Source organism: Nansenia antarctica, assembly GCF_963989245.1.
Source record: "Nansenia antarctica genome assembly, chromosome: 15".
Taxonomy (NCBI): Eukaryota; Metazoa; Chordata; class Actinopteri; order Argentiniformes; family Microstomatidae; genus Nansenia; species Nansenia antarctica.
In genome coordinates, this window is record NC_137685.1 from 19230426 (window position 1) to 19250141 (window position 19716).

The following is a 19716-nucleotide window of genomic DNA, read 5'->3' on the forward strand; positions in this document are numbered from 1 at the left end:
GGCAGATTATCATCATCATTATTATTTTCTTCAACTAAAGTTCATGTTCAAACATTTATGATGTTTTTATTCTGTCGTTTCCTTTCATTGGATTGATGGTAAACCCTTGTCCTTGAACAATCGGCAGTCTATGTATTTTAATTTCTGCACATGTTAAGACTAAGAAGTGATGTATTCCTGTATGGATTAGAGTTTTCTCTCATTTTCATGTCATGGTCTTTTTTCCCTTTGAGTCCTGAAAGAAAATGTAAAGAAGCAACCACCTGGTTGGAGAATGATCTAAACACTAGTTTCAAACATCCTCAGGTAATTCCCAACTTAGCATTGTGAAGACAAGAGCCATGTGGTCTTGCCTGGTGTCACCTGTCATCCATGGATGTACAATCATGTGTAATTGTTGTTGCAGGAAGAGAGATATTGTGTACTATGTATGCTAAGAAAGACAGTGGAAGTGCAAGTGGAACATAACTGAACTAGCAAGTTGTCATACAGCGGCACTTACAATAGCTCCTGCCCCCTACCATCTTTGGCTTGTCTCATGTCTAGGATCTGACTCTCCTCAAATCATGTATAATGTTATTTTTGTTCGCTTATGTTGCTGAGCTGATCATGTAAAAATGTAGACGTTTTGGAACCTGAGTAGGCTACATTTGTGTGGTAAGCGTATGAAGGTAAAGATGAACAGGAAGATATTCAGAAGAATATGTAGGTCATTTAGGGAATCAGTAACCTCTCAAAACAAATATTTGGATGTAAAAGTTTGGAGTTTGTCTTTTTTTCAGTTGTGACTTAATGCTATCCCACAGTTGTCCACCTTTAAAAAAATATACCAACCATGTTGCTTTGTATTTTTCTGTCTTGCTATTTCTTTTTTTTGTTTAATTTATGAATCTCACATTGCTCATAAAAATGTATTTGTCAAATGAAAAGAAATTTTTGGCCCATGTTTTTATGTTTTTAAACTTAACAGTGATGCATTCAAACACACACCAGCCTCTCACTTTTCAAATCCAACCCACCTACTGTTAAAACCTTTGTTACAAATAAATAGTAACATTTCTGGTCTTAAAATGTGAAAGAGCAACTTCTCAGGGTATCTGCGATCTGTCTAATCCTTTTTGTACTGTTCATATGCCATGTTGGAATTAAACTGATGCTTTCAACTTGTGTCTGCTACAGCATGTGAGAGTCCCCTGTCATTTCACTCTTGTTCTATAGCGCAAGATCAGTTGTGAACGTAATCTGATGTGCTGATCGCTGTTCTGTGGGAGGATCAGGAGAGGAACCTAATGGGTTGTGTATCTGTACATGCTTGCCTGTTCTGATTTTACATGACTTAAGTGTGTTGTATGAGAGACTGTAAATAATAAAAATGCTTTTATGGAAAGTATTCTTTTGCGCCAGTCTTTTTTGTGTGGGTGGTAGAGGGACCATGATTCAAGATCCAACATTTATGATTTATGATAAGAAATCCATCATGCATCATGCACAATGGAGAAACTGAAGACAAATTACTGATATTGCTGTTCAATGACCATTACAAATAATTATATGATTAAACACAATGATTCTCAAATAATGTCTAATGCCTAATAGGCATTGTCGAGAAGTGCAACTGGCTTACCTTATAACCCCAAATATAGTCACCCAAAATAGTATTGCACCTTTCAGGTGGTGTTTCAGAATGACTGGACCACCAAACAAATATATATAAGGCCTCCAAGATCTCCAGAGACACATCCCACCCTGGGTACGAACACTTTGCTCGGCTGCCCTCGAACAGGCGGTACAGGACCATGTTCGCAAGGACAAACAGACTGAAGCTCAGCTTCTACCCCAGGGCCATCCAGGCCTTGAACACAGCAAAGACCTAGGTTCTAGGCCCTGGACAATCTAGACAAATTGATGGCAGCTACTATATTGAAATCAAGTGTAATACTGAAACACAACTGTGTACATTTCAAACCTGCAAACTGCGACACTTTAAATGAATGTGCAATAATACTATGTGCAATATGACAACCCTAGGGTACATAAGGTTCAGAGAATAGGAAATGTTAGGATATTTATAGCATAGCATAGAGTACAGCACAGTGTTTTATTTGTATAGTATACTATAGTGGATAGTGGATATAGCCTTTATTTATGTAAACCAGCTCTTTTCCCTTCTTGTTTTTAGTTTTTTTCCTAGCACCAGGGGAGCCCCCCTCCCAAATTTCGTTGTTTGGTACCTGTACTGTACTAATGACAATAAAGACCATTCATTCATTCATTCATTCATTCATTCATTCATTCATTCATTCATTCATTCATTCATTCATATACTCATTATATCATATACATAAACATTTAGACACATCTCTTCTCCGGTACCCCAGATGGCGCTGGTTCCTTCACTACTCGGGACACGGGGATCGGGAAACACACTTTCATCGTCACTTCCCCGAAAACTACGTAAACAATCGGGGATCGGGGTTGTGACAAGCTGACAAAAAACAGCTCCAGCGCCACACTAACATGACACAATTGGAGATGTTGAACGTGTTTCTCACGGACAGACTAACGGCGGCTGCCGAGGAGCTCTTCAGGGCTGTGAAGAGCACCATAGCGGACTTCCAGGGGGAGATCATCCGCTCCAAGGAGGAGAACGACCGGCTGAGGAGGCTCCTGAACGTGGCTGTCCAGAGGGTCTTACTGCAGCCAGGTACCTGAAGCCTTTCCCTGCGTGATACGAGATCTGATTGGTCTAATTCGTGGTTAATGGTTCCATTTGTCTGATTGGTCTAATTCGTGGTTAATGGTTCCATTTGTTCTGATTGGTCTAATTCGTGGTTAATGGTTCCATGTGTTTCTCTGTTGCCAGGGAGACTCCTGTTTGAAGAGATCAGCCCACCACCCCAGGAAGAGGTCACAACCCGTCAGCTCTGAGTCTGACACAGCTGCGCCACCCAGCGATCCAGAAGTGAACTGATCCACCAGCCTTTAAACATGACGAACCATGGAGATGACTGTTACTACTTCTACTACTCCTTCTGTGCCAAGGTGAGAAGCACGACTACACACAGCAGAGGTTATAATTCATAGCTTTCAGTCACGTGGTTTCTTCCCTAGCAACCACCAACCTGAGTTGTTGTTATTTAAAAAGTATCATAGCAACATCGCTCAACATGGCGAGTGGACGCAATTTACCGGCTGCCTACTATTTAGACCACCTCACCCATGAAGAACTATCAAGATACACGGAAAAGCTACACATATTGGGCACTTGCGACCCATATTTAGCCCCCGCGGCTGTGTTTGAACCACTAAATGCAGCCAAGTCCCTGCCTGATCTCGTGTTCGGTGACATCTGGATCTATCTGGTGGAGAATCCATCCCCATACACCGCAGCCAGGAAGGATGAAGGCTTTTAAAAGCACCGAAAGCTACAAATATTTCCACTCTGGTTGGGTAACTAATGCTGGCGTGTGGAAAGTGAAGAATTTCTTCTTCATCGTCAAAGCCAAGGTGAGTGACGTTAAATTAGCCAATGCTATCGGTATGCTAGCTAACGTTACGTTACGGTCAGTGGTAAGCTAGCTCTAGCCTCTTGTCAAAGCGAAGGTGCCTAACGTTTTCCTTTGGTTATGCTACGTTGTCTAAATCTAACGTTACACAGCTAAATTACTCTATTGTGCTAGATAGCTCTAATTTTGGTAGATAGTTACGTTGATCACAGATGTTTACAGCTGGTGACAGCAGGGCTGACATTGATGAAATGAAATCTAAACAAAACCTCTGTCCGTGTCAGGTGAACCATTCCTACTGCCTCAATGATCCGCCACTGACAGCATGGGTTGCTGTGGAAAAGGACGGATTAATCCGATTTGGTCACTGTGTCTGCATGGCAGGATTAGGAGAAGTTTGCTCCCACATAGGTGCCAGCATAACCTATGCCCTGCTTGCAGCTGTGAACAGGTATGATTTGATTTGATTCAACAAATGCATTATACATCACAGTAAAGTCATTTGTTAGGGACGTCACGACAAAGTTCGGGACTTATTTCCAGTGTGGTTCGCTTTACTACATCCAATTACATGCAGGCTAGATGGCACTGCATGCACTGAAAAGGCCTGCAGCTGGATTGAGCCCAGTATGGCATCCTTGAAACCAGCTGACTTGTATGCTGAAGCGAGCCAGATAAGGTTTACAAAGGTCCAGCGAAAGAGAGAAGCTGCTGGCTGGGGTGACCTCCCCCCAGCAAAGATACCACCTCCAACCCCTGATGAATGTACAGCATTCTACAGCATGCTGCATGCAACTGAAGACAGGGAGAATAAACCAGTGAAAAGCTGCATCCTGTCTGTTGTCCCTGGCCATGCAGAGAGGTTAACACTAAATAATAATGATTGTTTGGTTTCCCAAAAAATAACTAACATGCCATGCCATCTTTAGACACACTTTATGATAATAATTCATTGCATTTATATGGCAACTTTTCTCAGCACCAATAACAATTTACAATGGTCTTTTCATTCACACTCGGGTTCATACCAAGGGCAGTGCAGCTGAACATCCCTGCACCTTTAAGCCAACTGTACATGCCCCAGTATTGAGCTTTATCAGACAAAGAACTACAGGCAAAGAGTGAAGAGATCTTTACAGGGTTGAGATTTAGGCCACATCAGTCAGTAAATGTGGTCATATCCACATGTCACAAACTTGTTACTAAACCTTATTTATTTCAATAAATATCTCGAAGCAGTCAATTATACAAGCACATCTACGAAAGACCTGTCTAAATACCATAGGCATTGACAGCATTAGTTCATCTCTATTTGGCCAAAACACAAGTGCTGGAACAAGCTTGGCATTCAATGCATCAATGGTGTTTCTAAATGTTCTGCTAGCAGTTGGAACGGAGACTCTAAAGATGCAGCTAAGCAATGCAAGGGGCAGGTTCATTTTGAGTCTCATAAGGGTTAAGACAAGTTGTTGGAAAGGAGAGAGGATTGTACCAGTTGGTAACAGGGAGAAGACAAACATATAAACAACGTGTAATTTGGCATAGGTGGGCATTCCAGTCATTGTTATCACTTTTTCATCATCATTTTCTAAGGTGGCTTCATTAATGTCCTTCAGCCGACGGTTCTCTTCCCTAAGGTACTTGCATTCCCTCTCTAGTCTTGCAACATTATCCTTGCACCTGTTGTTGTTACACTGCTCAGCCTCAGGAGCAGGTAGCTCTGGCTCCATGTCAGGTAGGCTTTGATCTGTCAGTGCTGGGGCAGCTGCATCTTGCTGCTTCTCCTTACGCTTTTTCATAATTTTGTTGTGCTGCTCGTACCTGTCCATTGCTTTCTCCCTTTTCCTCTTCTTGTTGGGTGATGTGTGCGAGAACACTGATGGAACCCAGTCAGGAGACAAAGGGTCGTCAGATTTGAAACCTATGAATCAAGGCGATAATAACGTTACGGCATTAGTAGCTAGTGCTAACGTTAGCAACCTTTTGGCAAGCCACCTAAACAAACCATGCAGAAATGATTAACGTTAGCTATGTACAGATAATGGCTAAATGCTTTGCAATTGTAGCTAATTATATTAACATTACTTTAGCTAACTTACCTTTGATGAAATGTTCGCTGCACAGACGTGTGTGCTTTGATGGCATCCATTCTTTCTGTCTCGCTCCTGGTACACTTCGTTTGATGGCATTAATCCACACATTTCTCCTCTCTTTATTTTCTTTTTCACTCGGTATCCTATAAAGACACAACCCAGGCCTATCTCCTCGCCGGTTTGTACACCCGATTGCACAGCAACTATCTGGCATGATTGTTTTCTAACCAATGCTACTGTGTTTCCTGGTGCTCTGCAACTTCACGGGCAGTGCCTTTTGCCCGTCAGGTGGGCGTTTCCACTATGCTGTGACGTCACATGAAAGCTATGAATATAGGGAAGTCGTAAACGGATACGTGTAAGACACGCATCGCAAATGAATCTGCTTCTGTATTTTGAGTTTGGGCGTTCACAGCAGTAGTAAATTGAGCTGCAGAGGGTAGATTACAACTTACTTGAATTCATTCGGGACATTTTGAAATATTTATGTATTGTGGTCCGACATCAAGTAAGTATTCTGTGCTGTGTGTTCTAGGCAAGGCACATTTATTTGTATAGCACATTTCACACAACAGGGGCAATTCAAAGTGCTTTACATACATTATTTAAAAATACAGTAAAAGGAGCATAGTAAGAAAGAAAAAAAATGACAATGAATAAAAGCAAATATAAGAAGTAAATAGATGAAACATTTAATTTAAGACAATAGTTAATGGGAAAAAAAAGACATTGATATAAGTGTTTGTTTGATCATTGAGGTGTTTGTGTTTCCTGGTTCAGGGAGACGGCTGCCCGTTCAGGCACTGCGAGGCGGCCATGGGCAGCGAGGTGGTGTGCAGCCTCTGGGAGGAGAGACGCTGCTTCCGCCCCGTCTGCAAGTTCCGCCACAGGGAGATGAAGGTTAGGGACCGACCTAGCAAAAACTCTTAGGGGGCACTGTAGGGCTGCAACGATTAGTCGACATAATCGACGACGTCGATCATAAAAACTCGTCGACGTGGAATTGTAGTGTCGACTAATCGTATTATTATTTTTTTTTTTACATTTTTTTACGGGAGCCATGCAAGAATCAGCTGGGTAAGTTTTAGCTAACGTTATATTGTTAGGGTCGTAATGTTTATGTTAGCTTTACTGTTACATGTTGGAAAACAACGTCTATATGGACAGGGCTGTACATGCTATGAGCGTTTGTGCTATTAATTTATTTGCCCTGTGGCACGCGTGTGACAGACAGAGGCGCTTGTATGTAACGTTACGTAGCAGGGGTTTTCCATGTTGAAGCCAGGAGAACGCGAGATGAAATGAAGTGAGGGGTGGTCGCTATTAAAATACCAGGTAGTCATGGTGGATGATCATGAATGATGCTTGATAAGTGAATGCTATTTCAATTATGTTGAGTCCACCAGCGAGCTGTCTGTAAGATAAACAGCGCCAAGCGTAGCCTACTAACGTGAGCTGTCTGTAGTCTAGCCAGCAATGCTAGCTAGCCAATCAACTAGCTCTGTGAGCAGCTGTAGCTTGGCGTAACGTTAGGTTAGATAGCTAGTTAAGCCGGATTTATGCTTCTGCGTCGCCATTTACGCGCAGCGAAAAGCCACACGACTAATCGAAAAAATAATCGACAGATTAGTCGACTACCAAAATAATCGTTAGTTGCAGCCCTAGGGGGCAGATCAAAATACTTATTTTGAAATGCCTCTGAAATATCCCCTTAAAGCTTTGCCCACTCGAGACTGTTGCGTGTCTTGAGTGGCCATTTATAGAGGGGTATAGAAAGACCCTCTCTTCAAACCAGGTTCAGGGGCTTCATCCTCGCCCCTGGACGTGTCGGGAGGAACACTGGTCTAACCCTGACGGACAGTAACCTGAGCTTTCCCCATCCATACATACATTGCAACACATCACAGGCATGTTGCATAACATGTTCTTCTCTTTCTCTACTGTAGAAAAACAGAAAGCAGATTGCATGCTACTGGGAGAACCAGCCTACCGGCTGTCAGAAGCCCCACTGTGCCTTCCACCATGAGAAACCCCGCTTCGTAGACGGAGCCTGGGTCTATCCAGCCAATAAAGGTGAGGGGTAATCCCACGTTTGGTTATGCATCCTCTGAACAAAACGTGGCATTGTGACAACTTGGTGGATGTCAGAATGTGCTGGATCACCCTGTTCAAAAGTCTTCTGGTCTTGTTTCTGTGTCTCAGCTTCTGACGAGGAGGAGCCTCAGGAGGACCCCAGCCCTCCTGCTGCCACCCCCCTCCCCACCGCAGCCAATCCCCAACTCCGCGGGGTCATCAAGGCGGAGACTCAGGAGAATGTACCGAGCCCAACCCACCCGCCTGTGGTCATCAACCCAGCAGATGACGAAGATGAGGACGAGGATGGTAAAGACACACTCTCTCCTCGCTTCTCTGTTTCCCTTTTCCATGTCACTATTGAATGACTGGTTTGTTATTGAATGCCGTTGACCATGGGGTTCTTGTTATGTTTCGTCTGTGTGCAGATCAGTTCTCAGAAGAGGGAGAGGACAGCAGGACTGGTTCAGACGGATCCAGATTGGTCTCTCCCGGGAAAATGGCCTTGGAAAAAAAGCTTGGATCCTTTTGAATAGACCTCAAGTGGTAATTGTTATTGTTGGAAGAGAGAATAATTTTTTAATCTTCTGTAAATATCCCCTTAAAGCTTTGCCCACTCGAGACTGTTGCGTGTCTTGAGTGGCCATCATAGAGGGGTATAGAAAGACCCTCTCTTCAAACCAGGATCAGGGGCTTCACCCTCGCCCCTGGACCTGTCGGGAGGAACACTGGCTTCTCGGACACGTTTCTCCTCTGCCCTTTCTAGAGGGTCACTGTGTGGGAGTGTAACGTGACCCACATGTTTCCATATTCCTCTGTGATGGCCTAATGCTGTTGTTTTGGCACAGATGAGTCGCTGAACTTTGGCATCAGAACCTTGGAGGAGATTCGGCTGAGGAAAGCCCTGAAGGCCAGCATGAGGAGATCTGGTAAGAACGTCTCACCTGGTGCATGGACTGGCTTCTGTAGAATTACACTGCATTACACAACATTTGTGACACGTTCTACTAATGCTTATATCGGGATTTCCGCGTTGTTGAAAATCAATGACACATCGCTAGTCAACTAACACAGCTTGTTTTGTGAGCCTGCTAACAATGCAAATAGTGTTATAGTTAACTAGGTAGCAGTGGGGATTACTCACCCAATCCATTACATTGCAGTATTTTGGCTTGACTAGTGAGTTTGTGTTGTGATTCTCAGCGACGTAGTTCCGTGTTTCAAAATACAAGTCAGAACATTTTGATTGGTTGCCGATATGAGGACCAAAGCATTACAACGTGTCACATTTGAGAATCATCTGCTTAATACCTGCTTTGTCTGCTTCTCTCAGGTCACCCCATCGGCCAGGGCTCAGACCCTGCCCAGAGGAACAAGGGAACCAGCGGTGAGAAGGAGAACATCCGCTCCTTTGTTCGCCCGTCACTCTACCTAGCAAAAGATGGTAGGCATCAGAAACAATGTATCTAGATTACCTGGTGTGTCTAGACTACCTATATTGAATGTACTCTATATTTAATGTACTCTAGACGGTCTGATCTTTGGTGAAGACCCTGGGAAACGCAACGTCGCCGAACAGCTTGGGAAGAGGATAATTGAGAGAGGTACATTTGAGACTGGTGTGACTACACTCATCTCTATTCTGTGAAAAACAAGCAAACAATCTGGGTTTTTTCATTTTAATAAAGAACTGATAACACTGACAATATACCTGATGGTATAATTCAGATTCATCCCCAACACATAGAGCTCTCATGACCTGTAACAACCTCTGACCTCTAGATGCTTCCGACGGCGGTGCTGACCTGCCGCTCAAACGGAGACTGGCTGAGCGTCTCGGGAGGAAGGTGGACGAGGAGGACACTGACCTGGCCCCTCCGAAAGGTGAGGGCGATGAAATCACCACAGAACCTCCCAGGAAACACCTGACTCTTACTGGTCCAGCCATGACCGTTAATTGGTTGTTCAGTTGGTTCAGGGTTTGCACAGGGGCAGGATAAACTCAGGCAACAGGACTATGCCCAAATGTAGTTGGTTAGTTTTTTTGTCTGACTTGTTGATACTGAAGATTACAAGTGTTTTGGTTGATGGTTATAGTATAGTACAGATAGTAAAATTGAGAGTGATTTTCATCTCATGTTTATCTCCATTACCTCAGCTCTGAAGCCTGTCAGGGACAGACTGGGGTTGCCAGCAGAAGAGCCCGCTGTGGTCACTGAACCAGGTACCGTGTTTTATTGTTTTTCTCCTGACATAAAAAATCTACTCTGAACATTATTATGCCACACATCTGAACTTCATTCATTGATTTCGTGAGGTGTCACTTATCTCCTGTCCCCCCCCCCCCACCTCTAGCATTCATCGAAGCTGAAACCAACAGCGTGGCCCAGGCGTCTGAGGAGATTCGGATCGAAACCCTAGAGGAGATCAGGCAGGAGAAGGCAGCCAAGTCCCAGGGACGCAAGGACAACACCCGTGGTGCGGCCCCCGCCCCCCAGGTCACCAGCCCCACCAGCAGGGCCTCAAAGAGAGTCATCACTGTCAAACCAGCCTTCAAGATAGATAAAGACGTACAGATAAAGACCTTCTCTGAGGTCCTCCATGCCCGGAAGAAGCTGGAGGAGGACCAGCATCAGGGACAGAGCGTCAGGAAAGCCAGGCAGCCGGCTAACGAAGCCCCAGATAACCCCCAGGCCTCCGCAGGCACGGCCGTGCCCAGCAGGGCGGCCCCACCTCGGGGAGGAGTGAGGGTGAAAACCCTGGAGAAAATACGCAAGGAGAAAGCAGCCAGGATGCAGGCGCGGGGGAAGGAGGCTACTAATGGGAAGCCCCGGATTATGCGCGTCAACAAACCAGCATCTCCTGGTAAGATGGCAGCTTTTTCTTGAGACTGTTTCCATTAAGGCTGTTCTCATGCTGGCAGTTCACTCTCCACCAGGCTTTTACACACACTGACTTTGTTTTTATCCCCCCCCCCTGAGATGCCATTACAGTTGTGGTGAAAGATCCATATGCGATCCAAACGTCTCCAAACGTCTTCAATGTAGCTATTTGCAGAAAATAATCTTTCGCCTTAACTGTGATGTTTCATGTTTCAAGATATTTACACTCTTTCTGTATTTCCTGTTATCTTCTAAGTCGCTGCCAGCGCAACCACTCAGAAGACAGCTGAAGAAGTGACAGAGAAGCCAGTGGCAGAGAAGCCAGCTGAGCCTACTGCCAGTGCTGTTACTGAGGTAAGTCCATCTAACCTGCTCACTAGGGCTGGGCAAACGATAAAAAATTATTTTTAGATAATCGCAAGAATTAATGATCAATTGTCGATTAATCGATAAGAAGTTTTATGGTAGTTCTGCTCTGACGTGAGGGTAGGTGATGTCACCTGTTGAGATCTGTGCTCTCTGTGATCCACAGCCCAGCCCTGCCAATGGGAGGAGTGATCCGACCAATCGGAGCCTGAAGGGGAAGACGTTTGAGGAGTTCATGCGTGAGAAGCGTCTCCGCAAGCAGCAGCTGCAGGAGGAGGAGGCGGCCTCATCCACCAGCCAACCCGACGTTTCCGCCAAGGCCGAACCTGCGGAGAAAGAGACTGCGGGCCCTGCCCTCGTGAGGGAGACGGGCGTGACCCCCGTCAGAGCGAAGAGCGAGAAAGTGACAACTCCAAACCCTTCATTCCCCTCCTCCCCCACTCTCACCCTGGAGGCCCCTGCCCCTGCTCCGGCACCCAGCAGGGCGGCCCCACCTCGGGGAGGAGTGAGGGTGAAGACCCTGGAGGAAATACGCAAGGAGAAAGCAGCCAGGATGCAGGCGCCGGGGAAGGAGGCTACTAATGGGAAGCCCCGGATTATGCGCGTCAACAAACCAGCATCTCCTGGTAAGATGGCAGCTTTTTCTTGAGACTGTTTCCATTAAGGCTGTTCTCATGCTGGCAGTTCACTCTCCACCAGGCTTTTACACACACTGACTTTGTTTTTATCCCCCCCCCTGAGATGCCATTACAGTTGTGGTGAAAGATCCATATGCGATCCAAACGTCTTCAATGTAGCTATTTGCTAGGGGTGTAACGGATCACCTAACTCACGGATCGGATCGTGTCACGGTTTTTGAGTCACGGATCGAATCATTTTTCGGATCAACACAAAACATTTTTGTTTTTATAAAAACTGCTTTTTCCTTGAATTCTGTAAAAACACCACTTTTACTATGTGACAAAAACCAACAACATCCAAGATGTCAAAACTGGTAATATATACATACATATATATACATATATATATATAATATATATAACATATTCTACACTCAAACATTACATAATTATACTGAAATACACTCAATTTAAATGATAGGAGAGAGGGAGGAGGCGCCTGGTTGCAGCAGTGAATCACTGGGCTCTTTAAAGCAGATGAATAAACATGTTTTATGCCACTTTTAACTAAGTAATAAAGTGAACCCTTATTTTGAACATGGTATGAAAAAAATGCCTACATTATCAGAAGTTGTCGAGCTACCTTTTTCGTGCCTCCCGTCATAGTTGACAGAGAAGCCAAAGTGCTCCCATACATGGGATTTAAATGACGAGGGAGGCATTTCGAGTTCTTCTCCGCCGAACAATGTAACATGATACACTTGGGCCGCGTTCGTAAATTCGCTTTGAGAGCGCCGGAGCGCACACTGGGTCCGACGTCATAAAGGGACCAAGTAATTTGATTGGACAAGAGGCGTTCCTTGAACGCTGATCAGATTCCAGAGCGGATTTACGAACGCAGCCTTGTTGTTGTGGATTCCCAGCTTCACGTGTAGTGAGCAAACAACGGATTCTTTTTCTTTCGCATTATCAACCTATCATTGCGCTTTAGAGTAAAACAAAGCCCGCAACTGTCGCGTCTATCTTTTCATGGCAACTCTACATTGTGATTTACAAGAGATATTAAGTAAGATATTAAGTAATATTATTACTTGTTAACAGTGATACAGTATATAGGTTTGCTTCTCTGTCCACTTTATCCAAGCTAGACCCCCTGTATCATTCGGTTCTAAGATACATCACCAATAGTGCCTTCAGGACCCATCACTGTACACTGTATAGTCTGGTTGGATGGCCATCTCTTTCTGTCAGAAGGCTCCAACACTGGTACACTCTTGTGTTTAAAATCATCTCTGGCTTCTTACCGAATTATCTGGGCCTGAAGTTCATCCCTATACCAAGTGGCTCGGGTCTCAGGTCTCGTAGATGGCTGCAATACAAGGTGCCACTTATCATGAACAATGTTGGAAGGGCAAGCTTGTCTTATTATGGCCCTTGGTCTTGGAATGACCTACAGACTACTTTTAAATTAGAGGCCCTTATTTCCATAAGTATCTTCAAGCGTAGATTAAAGGATGTGGTCACCGCTCGCTGTACCTGCTTTGGTTAGACTTCTCAATGTTTTAATCACCTTGTAAATACCCCTACCATTGTTTGTCTATTGTATTGTTGCCACTGTCTTATGTCCTGTCTTGTTATCTGAACTGTTTTTAAGCTACTATTTTGACCCTGTCTTGGCCAGGTCTCTCTTGTAAAAGAGGTTTTAATCTCAATGTGACTTCCTGGTAAAATAAAGGTAAAAATAAATAAATATATATTTGCAATTGATCCGCGGTACACACGCGTTCCGAACCGTGGAGGGCGATCCGAGCGGATCACGGAATTTCCGTGATCCGTTACACCCCTACTATTTGCAGAAAATAATCTTTCGCCTTAACTGTGATGTTTCATGTTTCAAGATATTTACACTCTTTCTGTATTTCCTGTTATCTTCTAAGTCGCTGCCAGCGCAACCACTCAGAAGACAGCTGAAGAAGTGACAGAGAAGCCAGTGGCAGAGAAGCCAGCTGAGCCTACTGCCAGTGCTGTTACTGAGGTAAGTCCATCTAACCTGCTCACTAGGGCTGGGCAAACGATCAAAATTTCTTTTTCGATAATCGCAAGAATTAATGATCAATTATCGATTAATTGATAAGAAGTTTTATGGTAGTTCTGCTCTGACGTGAGGGTAGGTGATGTCACCTGTTGAGATCTGTGCTCTCTGTGATCCACAGCCCAGCCCTGCCAATGGGAGGAGTGATCCGACCAATCGGAGCCTGAAGGGGAAGACGTTTGAGGAGTTCATGCGTGAGAAGCGTCTCCGCAGGCAGCAGCTGCAGGAGGAGGAGGAGGCCTCATCCACCAGCCCCACCAGCAGGGCCTCAAAGAGAGTCATCACTGTCAAACCAGCCTCCAACGCCCAGATAAAGACCTTCTTTGAGGTCCTCCACGCCCGGAAGAAGCTGGAGGAGGACCAGCGTCAGGGACAGAGCGTCAGGAAAGCCAGGCAGCCGGCTAACGAAGCCCCAGATAACCACCAGGCCTCCGCAGGCACGGCCGTGCCCAGCAGGGCGGCCCCACCTCGGGGAGGAGTGAGGGTGAAGACCCTGGAGGAAATACGCAAGGAGAAAGCAGCCAGGATGCAGGCGCGGGGGAAGGAGGCTACTAATGGGAAAGGCTCAGGCACAGAAGCGGGAGAAGGAAAAGAGCAGGAAAAGAAGCCCCGGATTATGCGCGTCAACAAACCAGCATCTCCTGGTAAGATGGCAGCTTTTTCTTGGAACTGTTTCCATTAAGGCTATTCTCATGCTGGCAGTTCACTCTCCACCAGGCCTTTACACACACTGACTTTGTTTTTATCCCCCCCACCCCTGAGATGCCATTACAGTTGTGGTGAAAGATCCATATGCTTACTCCAAACGTCTTCAATGTAGCTATTTGAAGAGTAATACAAAAAAAATATCTTTCGTCCTTAACTGTGATGTTTCATGTTTCAAGATATTTACACTCTTTCTGTATTTCCTGTTATCTTCTAAGTCGCTGCCAGCACAACCACTCAGAAGACAGCTGAAGAAGTGACAGAGAGGCCAGCTGAGCCTACTGCCAGTGCTGTTCCTGAGGTAAGTCCACCTAACCTGCTCACATCTGCTCCCCTCAAGTGTGTCCCCTGAATACAACACACCCTTTGTACCATGAAACTCCTGTTCATAGCCCAGGTGTATTTGCATGGTAGCCTGCCACCATTGGTGTGTGAATGGGTGAATGAGAGGACGTTGTTAAGCGCTTTGGAATAAGGCGCTCCATATAAGTCGGTCCATTATACCATTTACCACTTCTTGTCTTCAATGTCATTATTGGCCTGGCTGCTATTGGAGACAGGCGTTTAGAGGGGAGACTGCACTTATTGGAAGTTTTATGGTAGTTCTGCTCTGACGTGAGGGTAGGTGATGTCACCTGCTGAGATCTGTGCTCTCTGTGATCCACAGCCCAGCCCTGCCAATGGGAGGAGTGATCCGACCAATCGGAGCCTGAAGGGGAAGACGTTTGAGGAGTTCATGCGTGAGAGGCTTCTCACGCTTCTCACGCATGAACTTAAATTAAAATGTAATTTAAAATTTGAACTCCTCAAACGTCTCCGCAAGCACCAGCTGCAGGAGGAGGAGGCGGCCTCATCCACCAGCCAACCCGACGTTTCCGCCAAGGCCGAACCTGCGGAGAAAGAGGCTGCGGGCCCTGCCCTCGTGAGGGAGACGGGCGTGACCCCCGTCAGAGCGAAGAGCGAGAAAGTGACAACTCCAAACCCTTCATTCCCCACTCTCACCCTGGAGGCCCCTGCCCCTGCTCCGGCACCCAAGGCCCCCAGCCCAGCCAAGGCCCCCAGCCGCCAGCGTATCACCCTCAAACCGAAGGCCGCCTCGCAGGTGCCCAGCGCTACCAACTCCCCCCAGCAGGGGTCTCCAATGAGGCAGGCGGAGGCCGACTCGCCCTCTGTCAGCCCCCGGAGCTCCACAGCCTCCCTGGGCAAGAGGAAGAGAGCTCCCCTCAGTCCCCTGGCAGCGGGTGCCCCTAAGCAGGCCAAAGGAGCTTCGTCTCCTGGGCCGCCTGCGGAGGAATCTCCGGTTGAAAAGACCCAAGATGTTGCCCAGAAGAAATCCCCTGGGCAAGCTACTGAAGCCAAAGGTAGCCTACCTGCTAAACGACTCTTTGAACACGGTAAATAAAGTCAAGCTATGAAACCTGAGAATCATTGATGTTTTGTTGCGTTTTCAGTGAGGCCCAAGCTGAACGTCCGGCCTTCTGTGATGAAGCCGGCTGCGCAGGTGAAGCCAGGCCAGACGAGGAGAGCGGCGGAGTCCCCCCGGTCTGCCGTCGCGGCAGTCAAACCGCTCAACAGCGCCTCCAGGGCGCAGGATGAGCAACTGCAGGAGCCGCCCTGCAAACAGAGACGGGTAAGCCGCAGATCGAGCCTGTTTGCAAATCGCTCAATGTCCAAAAGCAGATGTCCATTGTGACCCGAGTCCTAACAACCTGTGTTCTCGCCAGGTGTCCTCCCCCTCCTTCAGCACAGATGCCCAGATGAGCCCCCTGGTCCCCAGGAGCCCCCCCACCCTGCTGGGCCACGGCCCCAGCCCCAGCCCCCCCAGGGAAGAGCTCCAGACGGTCCCCGTCATCCAGCACAGCGTGGCCACCGCAGCAGCAGTCACCACCACCTCCAGCGCGGCCACGGCCACATTAGTCACCACCACCTCCAACACGGCCGCCAGGGAGGCCTGCGTGGTCCCCCAGAGGTAATGGATGAATGCATAGATGAGTTTTGAATGGTGTTTATTTTAAATGGACTGACTTATATATATATATGTTGGCATGGGTTAGAATCTGGCCCATGCCCTGCTGACATGCCCTCTCTCCCTTCTTCTCCTTACTTTTCACTGTATCTGTTCAATAAAATGAAAAATAAAAATAACTTTTACAGTAACAAATAACAGTGACTTAATTGGTTAAATGCAGATGAATGAACCTCTCTCGTCTCCCCCCTCCTCTTCTCTTCAGCCCCACGGCAATGAAGTCGCCCACCCTGCCCAGGCCCCGGCGGGGGCCGGCTCACGTCGTCACGCCACGTCGTCACGCCCCGGCTCCCGGCTCACGTCGTCACGCCCCGCCCCCGCCAGCACCTCCTCCATGGACGACTTTGACGAGCTGATGAACGAGCTGAGTTCACTGACGATCGGCTGGAGGATGACTTGGAGCTGGACCCCGGCAGGGGAGAGGACGACCTCCTGCTAGAGCTGTCAGAGATGATTGACAGCTAGGCCGACCCCCCCCCCCCAAACCCCCTCCGCCCCATCCCCCATCCTCTAGTGACCACGTCTCAAATCACCACCCATTGAACTACCAATCACTGCCACAGGGGGGCGCTGGTTTTCCAGTACTTCTCATTGACCTCAGCGAGGCAGAGGATATTTCTGAAGCGCCTCAGTTGTTTTTCCATGCTGTCTGAGCAGAGACGAGGGTTGCTTTCATGTCAGTCTGAAGGGAACGGTCGTCACCATGAGCAGATTATCATCATTATTATTTTCTTCAACTAAAGTTCATGTTTAAGATGTGTTTTTATTCTGTCGTTTCCTTTCATTGGATTGATCCTTGTCCTTGAACAATCAGCAGTCTATGTATTTTAATTTCTGCACATGTTAAGACTAAGAAGTGATGTATTCCTGTATGGATTAGAGTTTTCTCTCATTTTCATGTCATGGTCTTTTTTCCCTTTGAGTCCTGAAAGAAAATGTAAAGAAGCAACCACCTGGTTGGAGAATGATCTAAACACTAGTTTCAAACATCCTCAGGTAATTCCCAACTTAGCATTGTGAAGACAAGAGCCATGTGGTCTTGCCTGGTGTCACCTGTCATCCATGGCTGTACAATCATGTGTAATTGTTGTTGCAGGAAGAGAGAAATTGTGTACTATGTATGCTAAGAAAGACAGTGGAAGTGCAAGTGGAACATAACTGAACTAGCAAGTTGTCATACAGCGGCACTTACAATAGCTCCTGCCCCCTACCATCTTTGCCTTGTCTCATGTCTAGGATCTGACTCTACTCAAATCATGTATAATGTTATTTTTGTTCGCTTATGTTGCTGAGCTGATCATGTAAAAATGTAGACGTTTTGGAACCTGAGTAGGCTACATTTGTGTGGTGAGCGTATGAAGGTAAAGATGAACAGGAAGATATTCAGAAGAATATGTAGGTCATTTAGGGAATCAGTAACCTCTCAAAACAAATATTTGGATGTAAAAGTTTGGAGTTTGTCTTTTTTTCAGTTGTGACTTAATGCTATCCCACAGTTGTCCACCTTTTAAAAAATATACCAACCATGTTGCTTTGTATTTTTCTGTCTTGCTATTTCTTTTTTTTGTTTAATTTATGAATCTCACATTGCTCATAAAAATGTATTTGTCAAATGAAAAGAAATTTTTGGCCCATGTTTTTATGTTTTTAAACTTAACAGTGATGCATTCAAACACACACCAGCCTCTCACTTTTCAAATCCAACCCACCTACTGTTAAAACCTTTGTTACAAATAAATAGTAACATTTCTGGTCTTAAAATATGAAAGAGCAACTTCTCAGGGTATCTGCGATCTGTCTAATCCTTTTTGTACTGTTCATATGCCATGTTGGAATTAAACTGATGCTTTCAACTTGTGTCTGCTACAGCATGTGAGAGTCCCCTGTCATTTCACTCTTGTTCTATAGCGCAAGATCAGTTGTGAACGTAATCTGATGTGCTGATCGCTGTTCTGTGGGAGGATCAGGAGAGGAACCTAATGGGTTGTGTATCTGTACATGCTTGCCTGTTCTGATTTTACATGACTTAAGTGTGTTGTATGAGAGACTGTAAATAATAAAAATGCTTTTATGGAAAGTATTCTTTTGCGCCAGTCTTTTTTGTGTGGGTGGTAGAGGGACCATGATTCAAGATCCAACATGTATGATTTATGATAAGAAATCCATCATGCATCATGCACAATGGAGAAACTGAAGACAAATTACTGATATTGCTGTTCAATGACCATTACAAATAATTATATGATTAAACACAATGATTCTCAAATAATGTCTAATGCCTAATAGGCATTGTCGAGAAGTGCAACTGGCTTACCTTATAACCCCAAATATAGTCACCCAAAATAGTATTGCACCTTTCAGGTGGTGTTTCAGAATGACTGGACCACCAAACAAATATATATAAGGCCTCCAAGATCTCCAGAGACACATCCCACCCTGGGTACGAACACTTTGCTCAGGACAAACAGACTGAAGCTCAGCTTCTACCCCAGGGCCATCCAGGCCCTGAACACAGCAAAGACCTAGGTTCTAGGCCCTGGACAATCTAGACAAATTGATGGCAGCTACTATATTGAAATCAAGTGTAATACTGAAACACAACTGTGTACATTTCAAACCTGCAAACTGCGACACTTTAAATGAATGTGCAATAATACTATGTGCAATATGACAACCCTAGGGTACATAAGGTTCAGAGAATAGGAAATGTTAGGATATTTATAGCATAGCATAGAGTACAGCACAGTGTTTTATTTGTATAGTATACTATAGTGGATAGTGGATATAGCCTTTATTTATGTAAACCAGCTCTTTTCCCTTCTTGTTTTTAGTTTTTTTCCTAGCACCAGGGGAGCACCCCCCCTCCCAAATTTCGTTGTTTGGTACCTGTACTGTACTAATGACAATAAAGACCATTCATTCATTCATTCATTCATTCATATACCGGTACTCATTATATCATATACATAAACATTTAGACACATCTCCTCTCCGGTACCCCAGATGGCGCTGGTTCCTTCACTACTCGGGACACGGGGATCGGGAAACACACTTTCATCGTCACTTCCCCGAAAACTACGTAAACAATCGGGGATCGGGGTTGTGACAAGCTGACAAAAAACAGCTCCAGCGCCACACTAACATGACACAATTGGAGATGTTGAACGTGTTTCTCACGGACAGACTAACGGCGGCTGCCGAGGAGATCTTCAGGGCTGTGAAGAGCACCATAGCGGACTTCCAGGGGGAGATCATCCGCTCCAAGGAGGAGAACGACCGGCTGAGGAGGCTCCTGAACGTGGCTGTCCAGAGGGTCTTACTGCAGCCAGGTACCTGAAGCCTTTCCCTGCGTG

The 19716-nt window shown here is 45.8% G+C and overlaps 1 protein-coding gene across 1 annotated transcript; it reads left to right on the forward strand.

Annotated features, from left to right (window-relative positions):
• Nucleotides 1–2910: 2910 nt before the first annotated feature.
• LOC308171218 (uncharacterized protein) lies at nt 2911–16802 on the forward strand (the record flags this gene model as incomplete). Its single annotated transcript, XM_080546061.1, has 20 exons — nt 2911–3042; nt 6380–6499; nt 7546–7672; nt 7802–7981; nt 8101–8193; nt 8521–8601; nt 9006–9116; nt 9202–9276; nt 9455–9556; nt 9831–9896; nt 10028–10537; nt 10811–10908; nt 11087–11546; nt 13478–13575; nt 13754–14276; nt 14556–14638; nt 15005–15698; nt 15789–15967; nt 16062–16295; nt 16569–16802. The coding sequence occupies exons 1-20, from the start codon at nt 2989–2991 to the stop codon at nt 16800–16802; spliced, it is 4122 nt and encodes a 1373-aa protein (XP_080402187.1). The 5' UTR covers nt 2911–2988.
• Nucleotides 16803–19716: the final 2914 nt, after the last annotated feature.